Source organism: Panthera onca, chromosome E2 (genome assembly GCF_046562875.1).
Source record: "Panthera onca isolate mPanOnc1 chromosome E2, mPanOnc1 haplotype 2, whole genome shotgun sequence".
Classification (NCBI taxonomy): Eukaryota; Metazoa; Chordata; class Mammalia; order Carnivora; family Felidae; genus Panthera; species Panthera onca.
Genome location: NC_138353.1, coordinates 61,090,615 through 61,118,031, shown reverse-complemented (window position 1 = coordinate 61,118,031; position 27,417 = coordinate 61,090,615). Strand labels below are relative to the sequence as shown.

Here is a 27,417-nt window from a genome sequence, read left to right as displayed (position 1 = left end):
CGGCCCAGCCCCTACTGGCACGGTGAGCAGATGGGGGCATCCTGACTCATCACGGGATCCCCTGACCTGTGGCTTTACCTGTCCTCTCTTCAGGGTGACCCTGTCGGCTTGATAACAGAAGCTCGTCGTTTTCTGCTGCGGTCAATACCTAGATGCCCAAAAGAGAGCTTCTCAAACGTGGCCGAGGTAACACGCAGACGCTCACTCTGGTGTGTGTGTCGAGGAGCGAACGAGAGTGCTGTAGATACAGCACTTCCGTTGAGAGGACAACCCGGGGGTGTGGCACTTGCACTGTGGCCACTTACCTGCCGGGCTGTGGTTGCCAGCTCCCCTGTCCCCAGGCCCCGGGTGTCTGGGGGCTGCACTCGGCTGAGCACAGTCGGTTTCTTGCAGCTGCTGGCCACCAGTGCGGACTGTGACCCGGACGTGAGGGCCGCCCTCCTGAGCAGACAGCAGGCCGGGCCGGATGCTGACCTCTACCGGGAGCCCCGGCTCTTCTGACTGGACCCTGCGCGGCGCACAGCCCGGCTCCTTTGTAAATAATTTATTACGAGCATAACACGGAGCTCTTGCACTAGAAAGCGGATTACAAATCTCCTCGATTGCTTTAGTGGGGAATAGGACTCAATGATTTAAAATCCATCTGGCCCCAAGGTCAGTTTCGTGGGTAAATGCCGGTCCCAGAGCGGACGCTGGAAAGGCTACGGGAGTTGCACGGTGAGCCCCCCTTCACCGTACTGCTGTCCAGTGCCCTCCTGACACACAGGTGAGGGGACACGGCATGGGGGCTCCAGGGCAGCGGGCGAAGCTGTGCCATCAGGTCTCAAATGAAAGAACGATTGAAACCGTCTAAACCCCATTTACCCGCCCGAGTTCAGGTGGGCTCAGGCTTCACAGCCTGGCCCTCCGTAGTCCCGCACGGTGGCTCCAGGGGCAGGGCCTTGTCCTGGGTCTGCGTCAGAGGGTGGACCATGGACATGTGCACATTGAGGTTGTGGGCCTTCTCGAACCGCCGGCCACACTGGTCACAGGCAAAATCCAGCTCGGTCTCAGCCTTGTGTTTAGTCATGTGGTACTTCAAGGATGCCCGCTGCCGGCACTGGAACCCACAGACTTCACACCTGGGGGACAGGGCCAGGTGAGCAAGGGCGTGGGTGCCAGAAGTATGGCCATGCGGAGGTGTGCCCATCCCCACACTTACTGCAGAGGCTTGGCTCCTGAGTGGCGCATCTGGTGGACGAGAAGGTGTTTCCGCTGCTTGAAGGTCTGGCCACACTCATCACAGATATAGTTCCGCACCTCTGGGGACCAGAGAGGACCAGAGATGGCATGAACGCGGGCACGAAAATGCCCAGCCCTCCCCGGGAGCCTGGTGGCCCAACGTGGTGTTTTCCTTACACTCAAGGCCCAAGCAAGGGGCCTGTGCAAATCCAACGTTATTCAGAGATTTAAAAAGTTTTTCAAATCTGAGAGAGGGGAGAGAGAATTCCAAGCAGCCTCCACGCAGTGTCTGTGCAGAGCCCGACACGGGGCTCCAACTCCTGGGGCTCCAACTCCTGAACCGTGAGACCATGACCCGAGCGGAAATCGTCAGATGCCTAATCGACTGGGCCACCCAGGCGCCCCAATGAAAAACATTTCTAATACAAAGTTTCTTATTAATAACAGAGCCCTCCAAATTGCTTGAAAATGTCATCTCGCTGGGACTTCCTCTTCATGAGATGGGTCCATTTGAAGCCTGTTTTCCTCAAGAGAGACTAGATCCGCTGAGCAGAAGTTCCTCGAGGAAGCCCAGTCTATAAAGCTTCACAGACGACTGCCACTCTACGAACTCTACAAACCATACTGGGCCCTTGGTGGGGGAGGGGATGTCTACTTTGGAGATCAGTTACTTAGGCTCTTGGACAAAAACTGAACAGTCCCTTCTCCTCCTGGACATGCACCTGGGGTGGTGGCCACGAGCTTCTGCCTCACTGCCATTTCCAATCGCACCTGCTCAGTCATCTACAAGCGCCTGACACAGCTTCCCACACGGGCTTGTCCTGTGCTAGGTACGATCCACCTTTACAGCTCAGGCTCTCCTCTTGGGTGTTTCGGGAAAACTGCTAATGGTTGTGATCACTGGGGTCTCGACTGAGACCAGCAGCCTGAAGACCCAATTTAAGGGAATGTCCAACAAGGCTTAGAACAAAAAACACAGGAAAATGGTTCACTGTGAAACCAACAAATACGACCCAACCATAAAATGGGCTCAGTGAAAAAAGTAAACCAGAATAACTTCCTACAGTAAATTTTTTTTTTAAGTTCTGAGGCACCTGGGTGGCTCAGTCGGTTAAGCATCCAACTTCGGCTCAGGTCGTGATCTCATGGTTCGCGGGTTCGAGCCCCATCTTGGGCTCTGCTGACAGCCCAGAGCCTGCTTCAGATTCTGTCTCTCCCTCTCTCTCTGACCCTCCCCCGATCATGCTCACTCGCCCTCTCTCAAAAATAAACATTAAGAATAATTTCCTTACTTTTGAGAGAGGGAGAGAGAGAAGCCCAAGCAGGCTTCACGCTGTTAGCTCAGAGTCTGATGCAGGGCTTGATCCCATGAACCATGAGGTCATGGCCTGAGCCAAAATGGAGTCAGACACTCAACCGACTGAAACGCCCAGGTCAGGTGCCCCTACCGTTAAGTTATGTGTACAATTACAGTTTAGGGATAAATACAGATTCAGGGGGCGCCTGGGTGGCTCAGTCGGTTAAGCAGCCGACTTCGGCTCAGGTCACGATCTCGCGGTCAGTGAGTTCAAGCCCCACGTCAGGCTCTGTGCTGACAGCTCAGAGCCTGGAGCCTGTTTCAGATTCTGTGTCTCCCTCTCTCTGACCCTCCCCTGTTCATGCTCTCTCTCTGTCTCAAAAATAAATAAACGTTAAAAAAAAAAAATTTTTTTTAAATACAGATTCAGTGCATCAATCTTCCTTTTCTTCCTTAATAGACTTGTTTTTTATTTTTGAGAGCAAGCAAGAGCATGAGGAGGCAGAGGGGGAGAGAAGCCCAAGCAAGCTTCGCGACACAGGGATCGCCCCGAGCTGAAATCGAGGATTGGGTGCCCGACTGACCCAGCTGTCCGTCTTTTAAAGGGGGTGCTGCCAACTCAGGAGAGCGGCTCTGTGAGGAGCAGCAGTGGTCAGAATCCGGCACACGTGTAGCTCTGGGTTTTCTAAGACCTGGGGGTGTGGGTCACGTCGTTAAAACTGGAGGGGAATCAAACCGTGACGGACGCGCGGGAGCCCGGGGTCGTCACGTGCAGAAAAGGCACTGGGGTTTCCTCACTGCCGGTTCCAGCCGCTTCTGCCCGACCCACGAGGCGGCCAGACACGGCCCCAGGCCTCTGGGAAGGGAGGCCGGCCCACGGGCCGGCGGAGGTGAGCGTGTGCCAGAGCAGGGCCCGTACCTGTGTGGATCAGCTTCACGTGGCGCTGCAGGTAGCGATCGATCATGAACACCTTGTTACAGCCGGGGTGGGGGCACGGCCTCTCCCGGACCTCCTCGTGGTGCTCCTTTATGTGCTTCTGCAGGGGCGACAGCAGGGCCCTGAGCGCCCCGGCCGGGACGGTCACCCCCTCCCACGGGTCCTGCGCGGCCCCCTCAGAGGAAGAGATGCAACCACTCCTCACGCGACGAGAGGCGGGTGCTTTTCCCAAGAGCGGAGGGCTCCCCTGGGCCCCGGCCCGCGTGAGCCCTCGGCTGCAAGTCTACACCGGGCTCCACGCAGACGTCCGGTCCTCCGGGTCAGCTACAAAGGCCGCCCCGCGCCCAGGGCGCCGCCCCTCCTCACCTTCATGCCGTCGGCCCCGCGGTACACGGCCGTGCAGCCCTGGTAAGGGCACTTGTAGATGGTGGGCAGCTCCTCCCTGCAGAGCACGGCACACGTGGAGTTGCCGCCTCGACAGGCGACCTCCCCCCGACCCCTTACCCCCCACCCCAGGCCCTCACCTCTCACAGCGAAGCTTGTTCTTCCAGCCCGGCTTGGGGCCCGGTTTCTTGCGCATTTTTGGTTCTTCAGCCTTCTTGGCTTCTTTGCTTTCGCTCTTTTTACCAGAGACCCTGTGAGGGGAAAAGAAAAAGAGACCTCATCAGACTCCGAGACGCTTCTCCCTCCTCAAACGGGAGAGGTGGGGCTCCTGCCAGGCTCCCACGGCAACCTGCTCGCGTCTCCGTGCTCACTGGTGGCCTTCGGACTGACCCCTGGGCGCCAGGGCGGGAACAACCCCCAGCAAAGTCCCAGACTCCGTACTGCCACCTCGGGAAGCCGAGGTGTGGGGACGGGGACCACGCTAGCTACATGAGGGGGTTTTCAGGACAAACTTCACTCCTGAAACGTCAGAACCAAACGTTATTTGGAGACGTCATGCTAAACAGTGAAGTGGAGAAGCTTTAGGGGTCAGTCCCCCCATCAAAACGACCACAAGGCTAGAAAAACATCAGAACCGACACTCTGGAACCCGCTGGGAGGCGCACAGCTCCAGGAACCAGGCGGGGGCTCAGAGGGAGCAGTGTGGTCTTGGGGACAGAGCTATGAGCGGGCAGTGAGGACCTCCCAGTCAGTCTGGCAGGTCCCTGAGGGACCAGTTCAGGCCCAGCAACTAATCCCCTGTGGGGTCTAGTGAAGATTTAAAGGGACATGCACACTTTTTCTTCCCCCTTGTTCGATCCTGGCATTTAAGGAAAACTGTCGAGAACAACGGGGAACTTGAAGGGCGTTATATGGCAAGTGTAGAGCTAACGTCATCCTCAACGGTGGAAGATTCAAAGCCTTGCCCTCAGGACCAAGTAAAGGTGCCCGTTTTCACCACTGCTATTAGAAGATTACCCCTATGCACAAACGATATGATCTTGTATGTAGAAAACCCTGAAGAATCCACACACGCAAAAATAAACAAATTCAGCAAAGTGGCAGGGCACAAAATCAACACACAAAAACTCGTTCTACCTCTACACATTAACAGTGAACAAAATGGGAAGTTTTTAAATAACTCATTTGCAACCCCATCAAAAAGAAGAAAATACTGTACTGAGGGACAAACTTAACCAAGAAGGTGAAAGCCTGTATGCTAAAAACCGCAACACACTGCTGAAGGACATTAAGACCTAAGTAAGTGCAAAAACACCCCGCGTTTCTGGACTGCAGGATTTAATATTGTTAGGATGGCATTACTTCCCAAGCAATCTACAGACTTGATCCCTATCAAGACCCAGTGGTGTTTTTTGCAGAAACAGAAAAAGCTATTCTGTTTCACACGGAATTTTAAGGGATACGGAATAGCTTAATAATCCTGAAAAACAAAGCGGGAGGACTCAAACTCCCTAATTCCAAGATTACAAAGCTACAGTAATCAAAACCGTGTGGTTCTGGCACGGAAAAACAGACATAAAGACTAACTGAACAGAACTGAGAGACCAAGTATAGACCATCGCAAGAAAAACGAAGTGATTTTTGACAAGGGTGCCAAGACCACTCAATGGGGAAAGGACAGTCTCTTCAACATACGGTGCTGGGAAAACTGGATGTCCACAGGCCAAAGAATGCAGGTGGGCCCTTCCTTTCCAACATACATGACCTAATGGACCAAAGACCTACACATAAGAGCTAAAACGCTCAAACTCTGAGAAGAAAACGCTACCTTTGATGTGACAACAGTTTCTTAAATGTGACATCAAAGACAAAGCAATACAGGAGCACCTGGGTGGCTCAGCTAAGTGCTCCGACTGGCTCAGGTCATGATCCTGTGGTTTGTGGGTTCAGGCCCCGCGTCGGGCTCTGTGCTGACAGCTCGGAGCCTGGAGCCTGCTTGGGATTCTGTGTCCCCCTCTCTCTCTGCCCCTCTCCCGCTCATGCTCGCTCTCTCTCTCTCTCAAAGATGAATAAACGTTAAGAATTTTTTAAATAAACAAAAAGAAACTCTCTGATGACCTTACAGGCTTCTCCTCTTCTCCTTGTCTAACAACCGTTCTTTGAGGCTTTGCTGTGCGTCCCCTCCCCATTGGCCTCCACCCTCTTTTGTGCGGCTCAGGCACCCTGTCAGAGCCACACACTGACCAGGGAGTCACCATTCCCCTCCCACGCTAGATCACACGTCTGTTGAGAGCAGGCGGCTTCAGAGAGCCCGTGGGTTCACAAGTGCATCCTTGACGGGTATGGGCTGAAGCCCTTGGAGACACTGGAGGACCCTGCTCCTTGCTCCCCCTTTCCTCCCCCTCGGTCACTCGGGCTCCTGACTCTCACTTCTCACCGGAGCCGCGGGGCCCTAATTAACACATCCTAAGTCCCTTCTTATCTGCCCCAGCTATGGACCCAGACAGGTGTGTCTGCTGAAACAAAGTCCTGTGCACCAGGGAGGCTCAGAGGCCCTGTCCCAGGTTTCCAGTTGTGACTCACACTGTAGTACCTAAGGGACAACGTGGCCATCAGGCCTGAGTGTGCTGGCTCGGAGCTGTGGTCAGCCCACTCCAGCTGGCCCCACCTCCTGCAGAGCCTGGCTTCGGTTTCTCTTTCCACAGCCACGTCAGAGCCCAAAGGAGAAGGAAAGTCAGGCTGGCTTCTGTTTCTGGGCTGCATCCTCCTGGGTGATACTGTTGCACTCTCGTGTTTTTATTCTACTGTGAAATGCTCCTAACGCTCAGGTGGGGCAGCAATTATGCGCAGGCGTTCTGGGTGTTCCTGGGCATGAGGTTGGGAGAAAAGTGGCCCAAGTAAACATCAGTCTTCCCTACCAGGATGCTACATCCAGAGAGAAAACACAAATCTCAGAAAAGGGAAGGTCAAGACAAGGCCACAGAAGCAACTCTCCAAGGAGGTGGCACAGAAATCAGTGCCAGAGGCAGATCTGAGAGCAACTGCAGGGCTGGGGCCCAAGCCTCTGAGGGCCTTGCTTGGCACAGAAGCAGAAAGAACTGCAGGGTGGAGGTTACTGCAGGAAATCCGTGGCCGACGGGAGACACTAGTGTGGTGTGACCGAGGGTTAGGGCTGGCAGAGAGGAAGGCAGGAGCTCCCCGAATGAGGCTGAGTCACAGCCACGGGCCTCCTGCCACTGTCACGTGCCACTGAGACCGGGTCCTAGCACTGAACGAGGAAAGCCTCCCCCACCCCCCAGAAGCCACACTCAACGGGCTAAGGGGGTCAGGCCAAAGAGCAGCAGAAAACGTGCTGAGCGAGGGCAGGCCGGGAAGGATGAGCCTCCGTCCCCTGCCCCCACTACTCCCACCCGGTGACCCTACCAGGCAGACGTAGGTTTCTAGGCTCCCAGTGATGCCCCTCCCAGACCCCAAGGACACGCGGCAGGACTGTCCTCCTTACTTCTTTTCTGGGTAAGGTTCAAAGGATTCATCTGACGACTGGGTACTTTGCTTCTTGTCATTTTCATCTTCACTCAGGATGTCTCTAGGGAAGAAGAGAGCACCTTCAGCAAAGGCCTGGGGTGCGTGACCGCTCCAGTGACACTTCCTGTCTGCAAACACCACCAAATCTCCATACTCCGTGTTTTAGCTCTCCTGAAAAGGTCTGAAGAAACCTAAAATCCCCAAATCTCTGATCACATCTCCTAACAGAAAGGGCAGGCCAGGGTCACCGAAGTCCCGCAAGCCGACAATCCCCCAGAAGCCACACTCCCTTCACACCAGGACCCTGAACTTGTAGAGTCTCTCTCTGGGGCCCCAGGCAGCACAGGAAGACCTCAAGGAGGTGGGCTTCTCCAGAAGTGGACGTTTAGATTATGAGGCACCTACTCCCCCTAACTGGGAGCACCTATCCAGCTGACAGGTCAGATGTCAGCTGGCCACCTTGCAAAGTCACAAAGACCAGAAGAAAAATATCTGCGTACCCATGACCTTTACCCTCGACTGTGAGTAACTGCGCAGTCTCTGCAGGGCAGCAGACGGAACGAAGCCTGGCAGGGCACGGCCTTCCCCCACAGGCCACCACTCATCTGCAGGAGACTCGAGGCTGGCTGGCGGCCTCTAGGACAGCCTGCGACCACTCCTGGTCCTGGGGGTGTTTCTAGCAAACCCACTTGGGTTCTTCCAGCATCTTGTTCACCATCGACAGACACCCCACGGGAGTCGTGCCACAAATCGTGCTGTCCTTCTCCCTGTTTGGACGAGGGTGCACCTGCGTTCCAGCCACAGATTACGTGGCAGTGTGGAAAGGGGGTGAAGGCCGGCCAGTGTGTGGCAGCCACCATGAGTGGTTCTCAGCTGACAAGCAGGAGGCGGTCCCAGCAGCGAACAGTCCCCAACAGCGGCTCGTCCTCCTTACAGAGCCTCTGCCCCAAGTCACGATCCCGTCATGACAAAAGGCCAGAGACCAACTTCCCATTTTAGTAACGTCTTTGGCTGGCACAAAACCACGGCCTTGAAGGAGACAAGGCAGCAGCAGCGAAGGGGCAACCGTAGGGCTCTAACTTCCACACCACCCTGGTCGTGCTCCCCTTCTAGATACGTCAGGTCTAGGAGGCCCCCGTCAGGAACAAGAAGCCTGGAAGCACCCTCGGCCATTCCTCTCCTTCCAACTGAGAGAGGGAGAGGGCCCCGGCCCGGACACAGGCAGAGAGCACACGGGTTGGCGGAGTTTGATTTTCCAAGGAGGAATGTTAGGCTATTTAAACCCACTCTTCTCTCACCCCTCAGAAAGGTCACTGAACTCGTCTTTTACCCGATCATCCGAGGTTGAAGACGGAACCTGCTTCTCACCCAACCGCCCTGAGAAACAAAGAACAAGGCTCCCGTTACCAACACACAGTGCAGGCAGTGCTCCCCAGCAAGGAGGCGTGTGCCCATCGGACAACAGAGCCTTCCCTGTGGGGAGCCTGGGGTCCTCCAGGCTTAAATCCCACCCGCCTCCCAGTTCCGCCCCCCAGAAGGTCCCTGCACAGCCCAACAGGCCACCCCCATGTCTAGCACAGGCACGGACAGCACCAGGCATCAGAAACCCGAGCCAACGGTTCACGTCAGCAAGCCCAGCCCTTCCCAGAGGTTCGGATCCAGCTGTGTCAGGCAGGGACGACTCACACTTTGTGGGTGTCCCAAAACAGTAAAGAAACATTAATATCAAACCATTAATATCGTACTGCATGCACGCAGTTTAAAAGGCCAAGCAGTTCTGGGGCGCCTGGGTGGCTCAGTCGGTCGAAAGTCCGACTCCTGATTTCGGCTCACGTCACGATCCCAGGGTCATGGGATGGAGCCCTGAGTTGGGCTGAGCACTGAGCGTGCAGCCTGCTTAAGATTATCTCCTCTCTCTCTCTCTCTCTCTCTCTCTCTCTCTCTCTTTCTCTCTCTCTCTCTCTCTCTCTCTCAACCATCTGGGCAGCTGCGTTTTAAAGTGCCACCAAGAGCTGGACCACAGGAGCAGCCCAGCGCTCAACGTAGGCGACTGCACAAACAGAGGCTGAGGGAAGCGGGAGGGGGAGCCAACTCCGCCACCTGAACGCAAAGTCCGTGAGCAGCTGCCCCCACACCACAGCACCGTGGGGCCGGGTCCCACACAATGGCCCTGTGTTCCCTCTTGGCCACTTGGCAGAGGAGCCCATCTACGCAAGTCCCACCGGGATGTCACCAGGACGCCGGCGGAGACCCAGGGAATGACCCGCAGCTGGCCCGAAAGAGCCTCAGAGGTCCCAGCTGCCGTCCTCCCCCACGTCCCACAACAAGGACCCCCTTCTTCTCCCTCCTTTGGTCCCCTGGCCCCGAGCAGGCTTAGAGAGGAAGACCAGACGGCACATGAGCACGCCTTTACAAAAACTGCTGGAAGAGGGTCCCCGGGCCCTCCCCCTGTCCCTCAGGTCGGCTCCTCATCACTTCCCCCCGGGGCCTCCGCATGCAACACCATGACCGCTGCCCATAACGATACAGACACCCGCCCCCCACTGCGGGCCTGCCTGCCTCCAGACGAGGAATCCTGAGCCAGTAGCCCAGAGGAGCTCCTACCTGGGGCCCCACTTGGGGGAAAGCTTGGCTGAGGTGGGGGGCACAGGCCAGGCCCTACAGGGTTGACATCTGAAGGAGGCGGGGCCGCGTCCGCGCCGGGCAGGCTCTCGGTCTCGGCTGGAGTTGTGGTCGCTCTGCCCTGGGAGCTCTGAGGGGCAGCCCCAGTAGGGTTGGACCCCCGATGCTGGGTGAGCCACGGGGCCATCTCCTTGTCCCATGTCCATTTGACTGCCAGCGCACTGTCCAGCAAAAGAGCCCCGCAGCTGGAGTCGGCGTCCATGGTATAGTCGTGGCCTTGGTCACAGCCCCACACGGCTCGGATAACACCGCAGTACTCGGAGGACAGTGTCCTCTGGAGGCTAGGCAGGGCCCCGCAGCTGGCCGCGTGTCCGTGCACCCAGGCCACCAAGTCGCGCAGGCCCTGGGGGCTCGAAGTGATCAGGTCCACTGAAGAAAGGCACAGAGACGCCACACCCATGGCCGGTCAGCACCCAGCCCACCTCGAGCCTAACCCACAGACCACACGCGGAGGGCACACTCACCCAGACACGCTCCCTCCTCTGCCCCTGGCGGGGGCTGGGCACCGACCCTGTAAAGCATCAGCGTGGCCGTGAGCGGGGCTGGCCGCGAACAAGAGGCGGGTTCACCAGACTCCTGTCACGGGCCGCCTCTCCCACATGCAGTCTGACCTTCTACTTCCAGAGGCTGTGTCCTTACACCCGTGGCCCTCTGTAGCCCTACCTCCCCCAAGCACGTCTGTCCGTCTCCCTCACACCGGCCACGCTGGTGGTCACCCGTGTCTGCTGCCCTAAGCAGGACCGGCTCCCCGCTGCAGAGGTTCCCCGGCACTCACTGTGCCTAGACCAGCCCCAGCACACAGGGTGCCTGGCCCCTGAATGCCCACCAAATGAAAGGAGGAGGGGATGCCTACTTTGTGCAAGTCTTCCGGTGGCCCGCCGGGGAGACGTTGACTCTCTGCAGGAAGGACTTGAGGAGGCCGTGGCACTGGTAGAACTGGGCGTGGCAGTTCTTGCAGACAAACTGAGACAGAGCTGGGTCCTGGTGGACAGCCACCCCCAGCAGGTGCTGGAAGTCCCTGATGAAAACACGCTCCCCTGGGGGTGGTCTGTCTGCGCTCTCCCCAGGTGCCCTGCCAGAAATGCTGCGGAGACTCCGTGAGGAGAACTTCCCGTGGCAGAGGCGACAGTGCCCCATGGCAAGAGCCCGGCCTGTTCCTGGGCAAGCACAGAAGACACTGAGTCAGGCAGGGCTGCTGGCTGCACAGAGCACCGGAAGACACGTGCTCCTCGGAAGACAGCAACGTGGCCTGGGGAGGTGAGGCCCAGGATCCTCCCAGTCCTTGAGGGGGAAGAACCCCCCACGGCGCTTCCCCAGACGCACCCCAGAAACACAAGCCCACGTGTGAGCCAAAGGCAGGGCTCTGGGCTCTGGGCTCCCAGCTGAACATACGGCCTTCTGGGAGATACGGTCAATGGAGGGTCTTCTGGTCCGGAACACCTTCCAGATAATTCTAAGTGCGTCTAGAACAAGGCCACAATTACTCTAATAACAAAACCGGACAAAGACACCCCAAGAAGAGAAAATTACAAGCCAAGATCCCTGATGAATACGGCTGCAAAAATCCTCAGCAAAACATGAGCCAACCAAACGCAACAATACTTTAAAAGGCTCACATGACATGATCCAGTGGGACTTATTCCAGGGGCGCAAGGATGGTCCGACATCCACGTATCAACCAACGTGACACAGTAACAAAATGAAGGATTAAAATCATGAGCATCTCAATAGATGCAGAAAAAGTGTCTGACAAAACGCAACGCCCATTCATGATTAAAATTCTGAACTGGGTATAGAGAGAATGTACCTCAACATAATAAAGGCCACAGATAACAAGCCCACGGGTAACATCACACTCACAGGTGAGAGCTCTCCTCTCAGATGAGGAACAAGATAAGGGTGCTCACTCTCACCATTTTTATTCAACACAGTGTCAGAAGTCCTAGCCAGAGCAATGAACCAAGAAAAATAAGAAACATCCAAATAGGTAAAAAAGGAAAAAAAAAACTGTCTCTGTTTGTAGATAATATGGTAATATATACGGAAAACCCTAAAGATGTCACTAAAAGATTCTGAGAATAAACAAATTCAATGAAGTTGCAGGATACAAAATCAATAATGAACTATCAGAAAAGCAAATTAAGAAAAGTCTCATTTACAACTGCATCAAAAGGAATAAAATACCTAGGAATGAATTTAACCAAGGAGGTGAAAAACCTTATGCTGAAAAGCGTAAGACACTGATGAAAAACAGTGAAGACGTGAATAAATGAGTATTCCGTGCTCGTGGATTAGGAGAATTAATACTGCTAAAATGTTCACGCTACCCAAAGCCATCTGCACATTCAATGCAATCTTGATCAAAATTCCAGTGACGGTTTCCCAGAAACACAACAATCTTAAAATTTATATGAAACCACAAAAGATGCCAAATTGCCAAAGTAATCTTGAGGAAAAAGAACAAAGCTGGAAGCATCATAATTCTTGATTTCAAACTATATTACAAAACCACAGTAATCAAAACAGTAGAGAACGAGCATAAAAAAAAAAAGACACATAGGTTGACGGAACAGAAAAGACAGCCCAGAAATAAACTCATACGTATGTGTGGTCAATTAATTTACAACAAAGGAATCAAGAATATATAATGGGGAAATGACATTCTCTCTAAAAAATGGGTGTTGTGAAAACTAGACACGCACATGCAAAAGAATGAAACTTGATCCCCATTACTTAAACCACAAACAAAAATAAACTCAAAATGGATTAAAGACCTAAATGTGAGACCGAAAACCGTAAAACTCCCAGAAGAAAACACAGGCAGTAAACTCCTCATCGGTCTTGGGGATCATTTTTTGGATTTGACACCGAAAACAAAGTCAATGAAAGCAAAAAAAATAAACAAGTGGGACTACATCAAACTAGAAAGCTTCTACACTGCAAAGAAAACCATCAACAAGATGAAAAGACAACCTACTGAAAACAGGGAAACCTGAGAAATACTGAAACCCGAGTAAATATCTGCCTATCGTATCTAAGGAACTAATACCTAAAACAAAAAGAACTGACACAGCTCCAAAGCAAAAACACAATCCAATTAAAAACCAGGCAGCAGACGTACAGTCATTCTTGCAGAGAAGACACACATACAGCCGGCCAACCAGCACGCGGACGAGCACAGATGTGCGGCCGAGCGCTCAGCACCACTGCTCGTCAGGCAGATGCAAACCAAAACCACAATGAGCTGTCACTTCACGCCTCTCAGGATGGCTGTTACCAAAAAGACAAGAAAGGACGAGTGTCGTGGGGATGTGGAGAAAAGGCAACCTTCGGGCACTGCTGGTGGGACCATAAGCTGGCGCAGCCTCTATGGAAAACGGTATGGAAGTTCCTCAAAAAAATTAATAAAACCACCATTTGAACCAACAATCCCACCTCTGGGTATTTATCCAAAGGAAATGAAAACACGAGCTCAAAAAGGTAGGTGCGCTCCCGTTTTCACAGCAACAGCCAAGGTGCGGGAACAATCTAAGTGTGCACTGACTGAGAAACAGATTTAAAAAAGCGGGTGTGTGTATACACACACACACACACACACACACACACACACACACAATGGAATGTTACTCAGCCATAAGAAAGAAGAAAATCCTGCCATTTGGGACAACACGGATGGACCCTGAAGGTACTATGTTAAGTGAAAGAAGTCACATAGGAAAAGATAAATACCATACAATTTCACTTATAGGTGTAATCCTAAAAAAAAAACAAAAAAACCCAAACTCACAGAGAGCAGACTGGTGATAGCCTGAGGTGGGTGATGGGGAGGGTGCAGGATGGGATGCAGACGATGGAGGAAAATGGTCAAAAGGTACAAATTTCCAGGGCGCCCGAGCGGCTCAGTCGGGTAAGCATCCGACTTCGGCTCGGGTCACGATCTCGCGGTCCGTGGGTTCGAGCCCCGCGTCAGGCTCTTTGCTGACGGCTCAGAGCCTGGAGCCTGCTTTGGATTCTGTGTCTCCCCCTCTCTCTGCCCCTACCCTGCTCGCTCAATCTGTCTCTCTCCCTAAGATAAACATTAAAAAAAAAAAAAAAAGGTACAAATTTCCAGTCCTAAAATAAGTCAATCTTGGCGATGCATATCGTACAGCAGGGTGACTACAGTTAATGAAACTGCGCTGTTGGGCGCCTGGGGCGCTCAGGTCACGATCTCGCAGTCCGTGGGTTCGAGCCCCGCGTCGGGCTCTGTGCTGACAGCTCGGAGCCTGGAACCTGCTTCGAATTATGTCTCCTCCTCTCTGCCCCTCCCCAACCGGTGCTCTGTCTCTGTCTCTCTCAAAAAATAAATTAATTAAAAGCAAGAAAAGACACAGGGCACCTGGGCGGCTCCGTCGGTTAAACGTCGCACTCTTGAGCTCTGCTCAGGGCACAACCTCAGGGTTCCTGAGTTCGAGCCCCGAAACAGGCTCTGTGCCGATGATGTGAAGTCTGCGTGGGATTCTGTCTCTCGTCCTCTCTGCTCCTCCCCTGCTTGTGCGCTCTCGCTCTCTCTCACAAAATAAACAAATAAACTTAAAAATATACACACAAAACTTTTTTACCAAATGCCTTCACAGCTACAGAGCTTCAAAAAAGAAGCGAGAAACTTTCTTCCTCCTCAAACCCTGCTCCGGAGACCAGCCCTGAAGAAGCCTCCTCCGGGATCTACCCCCTGAGCCTGTCAGCGAGTGTAGACGAAGCCACCCCCACCCCCACCCCCAGGGGGATTCAGCGAGAGAGGACGCAATCCACCACACGAAAGCAATGTGCACGTTCTCGCAGATACCACCTGCCAGGCGAGGGCCTCTCGCACTTGATCCACTCACTTCTGTTTTAAGGAAGACGAAACAGGCTCAGAGACGTTAAGCATCTACCTCAAGGCTACAGAGCACGCGGCAAAACCAGGACTGACTCTGGCCGGTCGGACTGCAAAACTTAAGCAATAATTACTTAATAAGCCGAGAGTGGGCACGGAAGGGTCAGCGGCCTTGCGAAACGTCACCCCGGACGCCAGGCAGAGGCCGCTCTCACCCCTTCCCCGTGGGGAGGCCTCGTCGGCAGAGGGGCCCAGGGACGCCGAGGGGGAGAAGACGCCCCGGGGGGACGTGCTCCCCGGGGAGACGCCGCGGTCCCGGGGACCCCCGGCTCCGCCCGCCCACCCGCGACCCGCCCCCGTGCGCCCGGCCGGACCCACCTGCCTCGTCGGCGCCGTCCTCGCCCGTGTCCCCGCGGGCCCGCGCCAGGCCCCAGCCCAGCCGAGCCGCCACCAGGGCCGCAGCCTCGTCCACGCTCGGCCCGCTGCGGGCCGGGCGGCCACGGGTCCGGCCGCTGCCACAGGCGCCGCCGCCGCCGCCGCCGCCGCCGCCGGAGCCCCCGCGCTGCCCCGCCGTCCCAGGAGACAGGAAGCGACCTAGCCGGTCCCGCTTCATGGCGGCGGCCGCGGCTACAGCCCGGGCCCGGCGCTCCGCCCCGCTAAGTCCCGCTGGGCACGGCTCGGCTCGGCTCGGCCCGGCTCGGCCCCGCTCGGCTCCACTCGACCCTATTCGACCCAGCTCGGCTCCACTCGGCTCAGCTCGGCCCCGCTCTGTTGGTTGGGCCGCTAGGCCGGGGTACGTCCCGCTCGGCCCAGAGCCTCGCGTCAGCTCAGCTGGACTGCGCTCGCTCGTTTCCGCTCGACTCCGCCGTTCGGCGCCGTTGGGCCCCGTTCGGCTCCCTGGAAACGGGGCGGAGCAAGAAGGGGTGGGCGGGGCGCGAAGGGAAGGGCGAGGAGAGGGGGAGAGGGGGGCAGGGGCGCAGTGAAGGCAGCGAGGGGCGACGCGGCAAGGCCCAGACGTTTGGCATGTCACAAACGTGGGACGTGGGTGCCGACTGTTGCACTTACGCGCTCGCATCTACTTCGCGAGGCTACTTAAGACCGCCGCCGCCCCTTCAGCAACGGGAGCTCTGGGGGAGGTGTGCTGGGGCTGGGGCCGCCGGAAGTGCTGCCGCGCCGGCCCCGCCCCTTCCTGCGGTCCAGGGCTCGGGCGGTGCCGGCTCCCGCGCAGGCTGCGTTCCGGGCTCTGGGCCGCCCGTCCCGCCCTCAGCCGCCGCCGCCGCCGCCGCCGCCGCCGCCGCCGCCACAGCCTCCCCTGCCCGGCGCCATGGCCGCTGCGGCCGGGGACGGCGCGGTGAAGCCGCTGCAGTGTGCCATGAAGCTGGCCAACGGGGCCATCGAGCTGGATACCGGCAACCGGCCCCGGGTGAGGCGACCCAAAACGAGGCGGGGGCGGTCGCTGCGGCGGTTCCAGGCACCCCCTACCTGCAGCCTGCCCGGTGGGCGTGAGCGAGGGCGGGGCCCGGGGGTGGGTGCCGTCCAGGACCCCTCCGGCGTTTCCCGGGGCGCTGGGCTCGGGTGTCTGCCTGTGACCTTGGACAGCTCCCAGTCCTCTCCCGCCGTGTTTTCCCGTCGTCGCAGAGTAGGAATTAGAGCCAAGGTTTTATCTGTAAAGGGGATTCAAGAGGGTTGAAGCAGCCCTCCAAAATATATCTGGCAAGAAATCCCATGTGTAATGTGTATTTTTCTGAGAAGCACTGTAGATTTAATCAGATTCCCCAAAGGGACGGAACCCCGAAAGGGCTCATTCGTGATGCGTCTGCGCAGGGTAGTATGGCTTGTTACTGAGAATGGGTGGGTGTGTTATTCCGAAAGGTGGCAGCCAAGTGGAAAAGCAGGCTGAGCCACACTGGACTGTCCAAGGAGGGGAGGAAGCTGCCTATGTCCAGGAAAAGCATCCGGGTCCCTCAATCTGCTGCTTTCCCCAAGTCAGTTTTCTAGGACAGCAGGTGCCCCCACAAGTCAAAAATCCTATCTGGAATCCATTTTATCCTGAGGTGTAGATTTAAAGATAGTTAATTTGAGAACTGGGATGCAACAAAACATCATGTGGTGCTTCCAAATGCCCGTGCCCTGAACCTGGTCACACCCTTGAAACTGGCAGTATTCTAGTGTCGCAGATTGCTGTGTGCCCGCGGAGTACTTATTCAGGGATTCGGGAAGGGGATTTCCCAGAAGCTAAGCCAGAAAGTGATTTCAAGATCAGCAACAGCACTCCCTCATTTACCTCTGAGGATTTTTTATTCTTTTAAGCCACTGAATAAATAGGCCCTGAGTTGCACAGGAAGGAAACTCATTGCACAGAGTGACAAATGACAGCAACTGCTGTCAACTACTTCGCCTGGCCCACTGAAAGAGAATCTCTTTTCTTCCCGTGCTGGAGAGAAAGGCAGTGAGAGGAGGGATGGGTGCCCAGCTGGGCATGTTTTCCCTTCGAGTCTAGAGAAGAGGGATACTATCGGTACAGATACAGTGCAGAACATTACTGATTAGACCCGGAGGAATTACCAGCTAACTGCCTCGGGTTAGGTGCCTCAGGTGAATCTCAGGAGATCAGCAAGCACCACTGTTTCTATGTTTCCCACGAGGGCACAAACAGGCATGACGGAATTGTTGGCCACTACTGGCCTGACCCCTGCCATTTCTCTTCCCTGGGCACAGGAGGCATATACGGAATACCTGAGGAGCATCCACTATATCTCCCAGGTGCTGTTGGAAGAAGTGGAGACCACCAAAGGTACAGATCTCAGCCTCACGGCTTCTCCCACGCGGAACAAATTATGGACTGCTTAGCTCTTGGTGGGTCTTAAGCCTGGGGTTGTCCTGTGTCCTGCCCATTGGTCATTAGCAGAAGGCGAACTGGTGAGCACTCGGCAAGCATGAGCTGTCATGGTGTGTTGTGGGAGCAGGCGGGGATGGGTGTTGTAAGAGGATGTAAACGGGATGGGGATAACCAGAGATTGGACACTGAGCCCCAGCCCAGGAAGGAGTGAGCTGCGTAAAGATCAGGGCCCGGGGGCAACGCCCCCAGCAGAGGGATGTGTAAAGACTCTGGGATGAGAGTGGGGGCTGAGTACAGGGAAGAGGAGGTTCTGTGGGGGCAGGCATAGCCTTGCGTGGAGCTGTGTTGTTCCGGGGTAAGGAAGCTCGTAGAGGCTTTGTGGGAGAGGCCAGCATGGAGGCAGAGCCTCCAGGAGGCTCCCACAGTGAGGACAGCAGTGGTGGCACCACTTGGGGATGGAAGGAGTAAAGGGCCTGGGGTCGTGCTTTCAATTTCAAGGTGGACCTCACAGATTTGCTGGGTGAGCCGCTGGTTGGTGGGGCAGGGGGTGGAGACAGTGAGCCCCTGGAGGGAACAGTGAGCCGCTGGAGGTGAGGTACAGGAGGTGCTGTGGGGATGGGCGGGAGCAGACTTGTGTGGGCACAGTAGAGAGCTGCATCGTGAGCACCTTCTGTTTGAGGCACTGAGCACCCTGACGATACAGGAGCACAGTGGTTAGGGAGAGGTCGGAGTCACCAGAATCAGAGCTGCCCCAGAGAGCCAGTGAGCTTAGCAGAGCTCTGGGCACTCCCAAGGTTGGGGACTGGGGGGAAGACACAGTAGTACGCCCAGGGGGATGTTCTGGAAGAGAGACACCTGGAGAGGTTGGGGAGGCCTCAGAGAAGGGCTTGACGGGAGGGCATGAGAGAGGGTGGTCTCAGTGGGAGTCAGGTGGCTAAAATGGAGTGTGCTGAGGGGCTGGCTCTAAAGGGGGCAGTAAGTGGCTCAGAAACTAAGGCTGGTGGGGTCCAGGGAAGAGTTTTGAGTGGCAGCTCCTACAGCATGCACCTGCCGACATGAGTGGTCCCCAGAAGAGGGAATGCAGGACAGAAGCCCCAGGGATGTGCCAGGGGTGAGGTCAAGCACAGCCAGGGGGCAGGAGACAGGCAATAAAGTTGTCCCTGAAATGGTCCTCATCCACTGCAAGGCCCACCCTGAGGAGGGGCTGTGAGTAAAGTAAAGGCCCTGGTGAGCAAAGGCTGGGTTAGGGACAGAGAGGGCTCTGATGGTCCAGCTGAGATGACAGGACAGTCAGCTGCTGGGCTGGCCAAGCTCAGCGCCCACATAGCATCAGGAGGTAAGCCCAGAGCAGGTGATCAGAAATGAGGAGATGGGATCGCCTAGAGGTCGGAGATGAGGAGGGGGTGGCGACCCGGAGGGAGAGATGAGGAGGGGGTGAATTCGTCCTTGTTTTTGTCTCGGCAAGAATCGGTTTAATAATAAAGGTGACGGTGACCAGCTCTCTTTTCTCTTTATCCCCAGAAGGTGGGGAAACTGTGGCCCCGGACACCTCAAAGATGCTGAAGCTGGCCGAGCAGTGTCTGGAGAGGGCCCAGTCAACAGCTGCCAAGCTCGGTGGGTCTCTGGCAAGTTTTCCTGGGGCATCTCCCCCAAAGTCTGCATCTCTGGAACGTCGGATTCCATGCTGACCCTTGCTCATGTATGTGTTGCAGGGAAAACACACCTGAAGCCAGCCATGCCCACGGCTGCTCCTGTCCCCTCACCGACCAGCCGACATCGCCGGGTGTACTCAGATGAAGGGGGGAAACTCTCTCCCTTTCTGCCGCCCGAGATCTTCCAGAAGCTTCAAGTGGTAGAGTCACAAAGTTCTAAGAAGTAAGCTGGGGCAAAACGGAAGGTGGGCCGAGCCTGGGTTTGAAGTCCAGGCAAAGTGAGCTAACCACAATGAATTCAGTTAAAGTGGGTCCCAGAATGGAAACACCCTTGCGCTTGGCAAAAACAGATGCAGATCCCCTTTGGACAAAAGCATCTTCGGCATGCACAAATGATGCACAGTGAGAGATAACCAAGCACAAAAAGAAACCAGAAATTTACGGAGTAATAGCAGACACAGACTTCCAAGTGTTCAGGGGAAGTTACCAGACACACATCACAACACAGTCATGTTGTCCTCAGTGACAAAAGTGAAAAGCAAATTTGAAAATAGCTGCAGGGAACAAAAGGCCAGAGGGTATAACCCAGCAAATAAAGAACCACGTTGAAAGGAAACAGAAAATATAATACCAAAATTGTTTTTAAAAACGAATTGGAAATAATAACAAATTATATTCTCCAGTGAAAACACACACATGCACACAGACACACATGGTCAATATTGTACCAACAGAGTAGACGTAGTTGAAGAAAGAATGAGCGAATTGGTTGAAAGATCAAAAGATATCCAGAATGACTCTCATAGGGGGAGGAAAGAAGACGAAATCTGAGACAGAGCTAGGAGATCTGACACAAGATTATTGGAGTTCCAGAAAAAGAGAAGAAAGAAAGAGGAAGAGAGGCATTATTTGAAGAGATAACAGTATATAAGCTTCTGGAACTGATAAAACTCACTTAGACACAGACAGAAGAACCCCCAGGAGGATAAACAAGGCTGGCTCCTCCTGGCGCTGCTGCTGCCAGGCCTTGGGGGCCACTGCTACCTCATTTCTGCATGTGCCATCGCGGGGCGGGACTCCCCACGGGACTCCCACCCCGGGACACATTTTCCCTTGCCAGTTGGCATCCTCACAGCTTACCCTCTCCTACCACAGAAGCATGAAGACATGTGACACCAGCAGTTTGGGTGGGGGCATGGAGGTTGGCCCTCGGCAGCTATTTCTAATAAGCAGGCTTTGGTTCTCTCTCCCACGGGTGGCAAAGTTATCTAGCTGTTTGGCTCACACGATGCCCCTAAAAAGTTCCGTGTTGTTGCCCAACGTGTGGATGGAAAGCGCAGTGTGCCGCTTTTCTTGAAAACGCAGGAGGCCTGGCGACTGCAGGCCCAGGTTTCAGCAGGACAGAGGTCTCCAGCCCACCCTGCACCTCCTCCCTCCTTCCCATTTCCTGCCTGCCCCCATCACCGCCTCCTTCTGGTCTCAGAGCGCAGTCAGGGGGGCACTCCAGGGCTTCCTGGGGCCTGGACAGCACAGCAGCTCGTCTCTGTCTGCAGGGAGCTGACGCCCCTGCAGGAAGCCTCTCTGCAGAACCAGAAGCTGAAGGCCGCCTACGAGGCCCGGATGGCCCGTCTGGACCCCAGCCAGGCCCTGCAGAAGACCTCCCTGGTAAGCGGGTCCCAGGGAGGGTCTGGGTTGCCGGTGGAAGAGGAACAGGCTTTATTTTCTCCTTCCCTTCCTAGACCCTGTCCCTGCAGCGGCAGGTGATGGAGAACCTTGTGATCGCCAAAGCCCGGGAGGAGACCGTATCCTTTCTGTCCTTCCCTGGTGTCCTGGCTGAAGGAGGCGGGGAGGGGGGAAGTGAAGGTGCCAGGGTCGGAATGTGGGACAGAACTCTTCCAGCCTCAGAGAGACTGCCCTGGAGGGGCGGCTCCTGCCTTCCTGGCCTTCACACGGGCGGGCGTTCTGTTCCTCTCAGCACCCACGGGCTCCTCCCCATCCTTCAGGTCAGCTAGGGCTTGCTCCCTTCCCTGAGTGAGCACCCGCCCTCAGGCCCCGCTGCCCCGCCCCGCCCCACCCGGCCTCACCTCCCGATGGGGGTCCTCAGGACAGACACAGCCTTGACCCTGCCGGCACAGCTGCAGAGGAAGAGGGAGGAGCGGCGGCTGCGGCTCCAGGAGGCGGCCGACAGGTGCGTCTCCTCCCACAGGTCTCGGGGCTGCTGAGTGGGCTGCTGGGGGCTCCCTCCCCTGCCCACCCAGCTGGGAGGCCCCCAGCCCCTGTCTTCCTCCCCAGGAGGTTCTGCAGTCAGGTGGCCCTGACCCCGGAGGAGCGGGAGCAGCGGGCCCTCTATGCCGCCATCCTCGAGTACGAGCAAGACCATGTGAGTCCCCGCCGCTGGGCACGGGGGTGGGGTTGTCACAGGTTGCTATTGGAGGGGGGGGTCCTGAGGCCTGTTGGCGTGGGCCTTCCCTACGCCCCAGGGAGGACACGGACAGTGTGGCACTGGCCTGGGGTGCGGCCTTGGCAGGGAAGGTTGTGGGGACCCCGCCATGCCCTCCAGAGACTCCTGCCCTGCAGGACTGGCCGAAGCACTGGAGAGCCCAGCTCAAGAAGAGCCCGGGGGACCTGTCGCTGGTGACCAGCCTGGTCTCCCACCTGCTCAGGTACCAGGGCCTCCCCCCACCCCCCACCCCCACCCCCGGCCCCCTGGTTGGCCCTGACAGCGGCCAAAAAGATCAGAAAGGGAAGGGGTGAAGGAGGCGGCGGGGGTGGCCGAACGCGCCACGCATAGGCCCCCTCGGCGGGGCTGGGCTTGCAGACGCCCCCCATCCAGCCACCCTGCTGGTCTTTTAGCTGCCAGGGGGGCTCGGGTCAGACTTTATCTGCCACATTCGCTCCCGAGGAAACAATTCAAGGGTTGCTCCGCCAAAACCCGTCCAGCGGGGCCGGGCCCCGCGCCACAGCCCCGCGCCTCTTCCTCCGCGCAGCGTTCCCGACCACCCCATCTCGCAGCTCCTGAAGAAGCTCCAGTGTGCGGTGTACCGGGCGCTGTACCCCGTCGTGAGCAGGGGCGCCGCGGGCGCCGCTTCCGCCCCCGGCTGCTGCGCCTTGTCCCCAGACGCCGACGGGCTGCGGGCTCCCGGGAGCCGGCGGCTCCGGCCCTCGCAGAGCCTCTACTGCGTGCTCTCCCCCGCGGAGCCGGGCCCCGCCCCTCGGCCCCCGGACGGCGCCCACGGCAGCCCCCCCACGCCCCCGCCGCACGCCGGCCCCCCCGGGGGAGGGGCGGACGGCGGCCCCGCCGGGCCTGCCTCCCCGCTGGCACACACCCCGCCGGGCGTGCAGAGCAGACACAGCTCCTTCGAAGACCTCGAACACTTCTTGGCCGCTTCTGAGGGGTGGGGCCGGGGGCGTGGGAGGCCGCCTGAGCCCCAGGCCTCGGGGGTGAAGACGGAGCCGTTGTCCGAGCAGCTGAAGAGTACCGTCAAGGACATACACAACGCCATCGGTGAGGGCCGGCGTGCCCGCGGGACGGGCGTGCGGGGGAGGGGGCTGCTCCGACACACGCAGCACAAAGCTTTCCACAGGCCCAGGACAGGCCCCGGGAAGGACAGGCCTTCCTCTGGGTGGCGGAGGCCATCCAGATCTGCAGAGCCCTCTGCGTCTGCCCTCCTCTGGGGCAAGTCCTGGCGGAGCAGACAGGAACGCACCCCGCTGTGAGAGCAGCCGGGCCGGCTGGCCGGCCGGCCGAGGTCTCCCCAGTCCCCGGTTGTCTTCCCACCGGGCTGCTTCGTTCCAGCCTCCTGCTTGAGGAAGGGCCTGCTCTCAGAGCCTCTGGCTGCCAGGTGGTCCTGGCTGGCCCATAGGGCTGGGCTCTGGTGATTCCGAACCAAGGACCATTGGGTGTGTGCAGCCTGGCGGTGGTGACAACGGGCTCGTCCCTGCAGCCTTTTCCATTTTTGAGAATAGTGTGTGGATTCTCTAAGGGTTGGGTGCCTAGGGTGGCTGGGGACTCCCAAGGAGGAAGGCTTTCAGGGTTCTCCAGAGGTCAGTGAGGCAGGCCCGACAGGGCCCAGAGCTCCAGCAGGGACCCTGGATGGGCCTCCCATCTCCCGGGGCCTCAGGTCTTGTCTTTAAATATGCCTCTAAAATTCCTCCAGGTTCCCACAGTTTGGGGTGCAACCCCTTCAGAAAGAGGCTGTCCTTTGCTTTTTCTCAGCCTGTCATCTTTGTTCCTCGGGGGAGCTGGGCATGAGTCTGTGAGCTCCTAAGTGCTCTGACCCCAGGCCCCATGGACACAGAATTTGGGGTGGGGGGTGAGGGGAGTGGAGGGAGGTTCAGGCAGAGCGCTCTCCACTGAGCCGGAACCCTGCGGCTCTGCCCACACTGCGGCTGGCTCTAGGAGGGTGGGAGAGGGGATGGCAGGTGTGGGGCCCACTTGGGCACCCCGGGCTGGCTGAGGATGATCTCCAGGGGCTGCCAGCCTGGGGCCGGAGGGCCTGGCTGCCCCCACAGTGCCATTGTGCCGGCTCTGCTCCCGGCAGACAGGCTGCTTTCGCTGACTCTCCTGGCTTTCGAAGGCCTGAATGCGGCCGCCTCCAAGGACCGATGCCTGGCCTGCATCGAGGAGCCTTTCTTCTCCCCACTGTGGCCCTTGCTGCTGGCACTCTACAGGTATGATCCCAGTTTCAGGCCCCCACAGGGGCCTTCCCCGCTCGTTGATCCCTGAGGCACACTTTTGACCGTGCTTCCAGCTGGTGCTTTACTCTGAGGCCATCCTCAGATGTTTCTGCTTTGCAAGAACCTGTGACTCTGGGCACGGCGAGCTTTCCCTAGTGCCGCTTCTGTCCGTGGGGCAGAGCCCCCTGGGCCGCTGAGCCTGGCCTCTCTCTGCCCCAGGAGCGTGCACCGCCTCCGGGAGGCCGCCCTGAGTAGGAGCATGGAGCTCTACAGGAACGCGCCCCCAACGGCCATAGGCGTTCCCACGAAGCTCCTGCCCCGGGGCCTGGAGGCCACAGGAGCCGGCGCCTTCCCCTACTGTGCTGCAGCCCAGGAGCTGGGGTTGCTGGTTCTGGAGAGCTGCCCCCAGAAGAAGCTGGAGTGCATCGGTGAGGGGGCTGCAGTTTGGGAGGACAGGAGGGGGAACGTAGTCGGATAAGGTCCCTTCCCAGAGGGTGACCTGGGGTCTCTGTGTGCCTCTGAAGTGCAGACCTTATTCCTGTCAAAATGGGGGTGTGTCTCACAGGACGGAAGCGGTGTGAGAGCAGTATCTTCGGGCGGGAGCTTCCCAGTTCTGCCAGCTCCACTCGTGCCGGGAGGGGCCGGTGCCAGGGGGTTGTTCTGGGACTGGCTCCCCTCGGCCCTCTCCTGAAGCCTCGCTTTTGGGCCACAGTGCGGGTCCTGCGGGTTATCTGTGCCTGTGCCGAGGGTTACTGCCGGGCCCAGGAGGCTGCGTCTGAGGCCAGACCCCAGCTTGGTGCCGCAGCCATGTGAGTCCCAAAAGCCCACAGCCCGGGGTGGGGGCGGGGGGGCAGTGAGCAAGTGAGGGGCTGCCTGCAGAGGCCTGGGGGGAGAGAGAACCCTCCCATCCTGCCCCGAGCACCGGGACCACAGCTTCCCACCTGGTGTCTGGCCCCCCTAGGCCGCAGCACCCTTGGGGCTACAGTGCGCTTCGCAGGGCTTATCCAGGAGAGTGTCCATTCCCACCGAGGGCTTGGGGCTGCAGCCCCCATGGGTGATGCATTCCTGCCTCTCTGGGCAGGTTACTTAGGGGTCAGGGACCGCCTGGCTAACCTAGTGCAATTTAGCATTGTTTGTCACAGGAACACGGGCTCAGTCCCTCAGTTGCACGCTTTGGGGAGGCAGCTCCAGCCTCCATGAAGAGCTTGCTCCCTGTGCTGAGCCCCCAGACCTGGGGCTCCTGCATCATCTATGTCCCCACCGTCCGGAGGCAGGGCAGGCGTTTTCTCTACCTGGGGCTCTGACGCCTGGTCCTGTCTCAGTCTCACCTGGACCCACCTGGGACCAGCAGCCCCACCAACCCCAGGGCCGGGTACAAGACCTCAGCTTCTGGGTCGGGGTGGGGGAGCCCCCCTTCGCCAGTTTACCACGCGGCTGCTGCAGAAGTAGCTGTCGGCAAAACAGTTGTAGGACTCAGCGCTTCTGAGTCCGGCTACAGCCCCATGTCACCTGTCTCCTCTGTGCGTCTGAGGAGCCAGTGAGGGCCATGTTGTAGTTTGTCCACGTTTCTGCAGGAGGGTGGTGCCCAGGGTGGTGGAGGCGGGGCCGCAAGCCAGAGCTCATGGTGTGTGAGGCCTTCCTGGCTGGGGGTCACACTCAAGCCACAGGCTGCTCTCATGCTCTTCCCAGAGACTGCCGCCCGTGGGCCCCTTGGGCCCGGGTGTTGTGCGTCCCGCAGGGCCTCCCTTGGCACCTTTTCAGCTCCCTTAGATGCCTCTTCCGGAGGATCGCCGCGCCTGGCTCCGATCCCAGGTGTAGTAAGCAGGCTGCCTGGGACGTGGGCCATCCCCTCCATTAGCCTGTTCCCCAGGTGTGGGCAGGCTTGCAGGGCGAGCCTGTGAGGTTGGGGCTACCCGATACCTCCGCTGTGGGGGCCTCTGCTGACCCAGCCGTGGGCTCTGCAGCACAGGGTCCCCATTCGGGGACGGCGTTGCCGCTTGTAGTGGCTGCCGGTGCCGCTGACCTGAGTCTGCTCCCAACTCCCCCACGCAGGCGGGCAGGAGGGGTGCAGGGAGAGCAGCCGGCAAGCCCAGGACCAGTCCGGAGGCCGAGCTGGGGGCTGCAGGGTTATGGGGACTGAGCAGCCATCGTGGCCCCCGGAGCCTACCGGCCAGCCGTGCCTCTACCCAACAGCGGTGCCGACGACCTGCTGCCCATCTTGTCCTTCGTGGTGCTGAGAAGCGGTCTCCCCCAGCTGGTGTCAGAATGCGCAGCCCTGGAGGAGTTCATCCATGAGGGGTAGGAGCCCCCAGCTGGAGTCGGGCCAGCACGGGGCACTGGGCACCTGCTCCCAGGCTGGGGGTCCGTCCCTCGAGCAGCGTGTGTCCTCCAGCCCAGCCTCCATGACAGACCCCTGTGCGACCTTAGTGTCCAGGTCCTGCCCCACGAGGGCAGACACCCCGTCCAAGGCGCTGGGGGCTTCTTTGCATCCCCTGCAGGTAACAGGTGCTACCCGTGCCTGTCTCCACGCAGGTACCTGATCGGAGAGGAGGGTTACTGCCTGACGTCACTACAGAGCGCCCTGAGCTACGTGGAGCTGCTGCCCCGGGGTGCCCTGGGCAAGTAGAGCAGGACAGGACCTGCGGAGGACCACCAGAAGTCACCTGCTCCGGGTGGGGGGGGTGGCAGCAGGCCGGCTGTGGCGGGGCTCTGCCGCTCTCACTCGTGCCCTGACTGGACGTCTGCCCCAGGGCCTTGAGGAGGCCCCTGTGCTCTTCAGAGGATAGATCTGAGCTGAATCAGCTCCTGGGAGCCAGGCCCTTCTCTTTCCTCAGCCTGACTTTGTGCAGGGAAACCAGAGCTGTGGACTCCCCTGGGGCCTGTGCACCCTCACAGACCCGGCCACTCAAGGGTAGGGAGGGAGCCGTAGGCCTGGCAGAGGGCAGGTCTGCTTTCTCTCCCTTCCCCTCTCCTGTGACAGCCAGCTTCCGGTGCCAGTTTCTTGTTGGGGTCAAGGAGAGAGCCGTCCCCATCCCCTGCCTCCAAGGCCTGGAGCCCAGGTGGTCTGAAGCTATACTGTTTACTTACGGGGCATTGAGCACTCCCCTCTCCTCTGTAGCCCAGGCCTCCCCAGGGTGCCCACCCGCGTCTGGGGCCTCTGAGCTGTGCCCTCCCTCGGCAGTAGGCATTGGACATCCTGGGGCCTCTGGCTGATTCCCGCCCCGCACGTCCCTTTCTGGGTCAGCGTGAAGCCGAGGGTCAGCGCCTGCCTGCAGCGCAGCGTCCGCTCTGTTACATGCCCCGGGCAGCCACTGACACGGCCAGAAATAAAGAGGTCACTGATGTCTC

General features: G+C 57.9%; 3 protein-coding genes across 18 annotated transcripts in view; 2 read left to right on the top strand and 1 right to left on the bottom strand.

Annotated features, from left to right (window-relative positions):
• Positions 1 to 1,757, top strand: part of FANCA (FA complementation group A) — a 62,907-nt gene extending 61,150 nt beyond the window's left edge. For 3 of the 6 annotated variants that reach the window (XM_078439178.2, XM_078439172.2, XM_078439176.2), the window contains one exon: positions 94 to 1,757. In XM_078439178.2, coding sequence (XP_078295304.2) covers positions 94 to 501 — 408 coding nt within the window. In that variant the 3' untranslated portion in view covers positions 502 to 1,757. The remainder of the gene's footprint in view (positions 1 to 93) is intronic. The other 3 variants (XM_078439171.2, XM_078439170.2, XR_013552610.2) reach the window with 2 other exon arrangements.
• Positions 530 to 16,074, bottom strand: ZNF276 (zinc finger protein 276). Of its 3 annotated transcripts, XM_078439179.2 has the most exons (12): positions 15,967 to 16,072; positions 15,280 to 15,798; positions 10,900 to 11,203; positions 10,511 to 10,557; positions 9,969 to 10,415; positions 8,663 to 8,741; positions 7,342 to 7,425; positions 3,980 to 4,090; positions 3,822 to 3,897; positions 3,438 to 3,555; positions 1,202 to 1,301; positions 530 to 1,121 (listed from the first exon to the last, which is right to left on the bottom strand). In XM_078439179.2, exons 1-12 carry the CDS (start codon positions 15,974 to 15,976, stop codon positions 875 to 877), a joined length of 2,142 nt encoding a protein of 713 aa, XP_078295305.2. In that variant the 5' UTR covers positions 15,977 to 16,072; the 3' UTR covers positions 530 to 874. The 3 variants fall into 3 exon arrangements, with proteins under 3 accessions (XP_078295305.2, XP_060505881.3, XP_081647499.1); XM_060649898.3 differs by having other exon boundaries at positions 15,280 to 16,074; XM_081791373.1 differs by lacking the exons at positions 530 to 1,121; positions 1,202 to 1,301 and adding an exon at positions 2,864 to 3,210 and having other exon boundaries at positions 15,280 to 16,074.
• Positions 15,592 to 27,417, top strand: VPS9D1 (VPS9 domain containing 1). 9 transcript variants are annotated; one of them, XM_060649906.3, is made up of 16 exons: positions 15,592 to 15,694; positions 17,620 to 17,695; positions 19,262 to 19,354; positions 19,453 to 19,615; positions 20,946 to 21,057; positions 21,132 to 21,194; positions 21,528 to 21,580; positions 21,685 to 21,772; positions 21,970 to 22,055; positions 22,380 to 22,897; positions 23,934 to 24,063; positions 24,289 to 24,497; positions 24,782 to 24,878; positions 25,759 to 25,881; positions 26,263 to 26,367; positions 26,602 to 27,417. In XM_060649906.3, exons 3-16 carry the CDS (start codon positions 19,297 to 19,299, stop codon positions 26,693 to 26,695), a joined length of 1,899 nt encoding a protein of 632 aa, XP_060505889.1. In that variant the 5' UTR covers positions 15,592 to 15,694; positions 17,620 to 17,695; positions 19,262 to 19,296; the 3' UTR covers positions 26,696 to 27,417. The 9 variants fall into 9 exon arrangements, 7 of the variants coding, with proteins under 7 accessions (XP_060505889.1, XP_060505885.1, XP_060505886.1 ...); XM_060649902.3 differs by lacking the exon at positions 15,592 to 15,694 and adding an exon at positions 16,102 to 16,324 and having other exon boundaries at positions 19,265 to 19,354; XM_060649903.3 differs by lacking the exon at positions 15,592 to 15,694 and adding an exon at positions 16,102 to 16,324 and having other exon boundaries at positions 25,831 to 25,881.

Bases quoted from the DNA above. Each gene is read 5' to 3' on its own strand.
- ZNF276 (XM_060649898.3), bottom strand. From the start codon at position 15,976: ATGCGAGCGCGTAAGTGCAACAGTCGGCACCCACGTCCCACGTTTGTG. The intron at 11,204-15,279 runs GTGGGTCCGGCC...GTGCTTGCCCAG, and splicing joins GGACGGCGCCGACGAGGCAG to GAACAGGCCGGGCTCTTGCC. The intron at 1,122-1,201 runs GTAAGTGTGGGG...CCTGTCCCCCAG, and splicing joins TCAGGAGCCAAGCCTCTGCA to GTGTGAAGTCTGTGGGTTCC.
- VPS9D1 (XM_060649900.3), top strand. From the start codon at position 16,226: ATGGCCGCTGCGGCCGGGGACGGCGCGGTGAAGCCGCTGCAGTGTGCC. The intron at 21,058-21,131 runs GTAAGCGGGTCC...TTCCCTTCCTAG, and splicing joins CCCTGCAGAAGACCTCCCTG to ACCCTGTCCCTGCAGCGGCA. The intron at 21,773-21,969 runs GTGAGTCCCCGC...CCTGCCCTGCAG, and splicing joins TCGAGTACGAGCAAGACCAT to GACTGGCCGAAGCACTGGAG.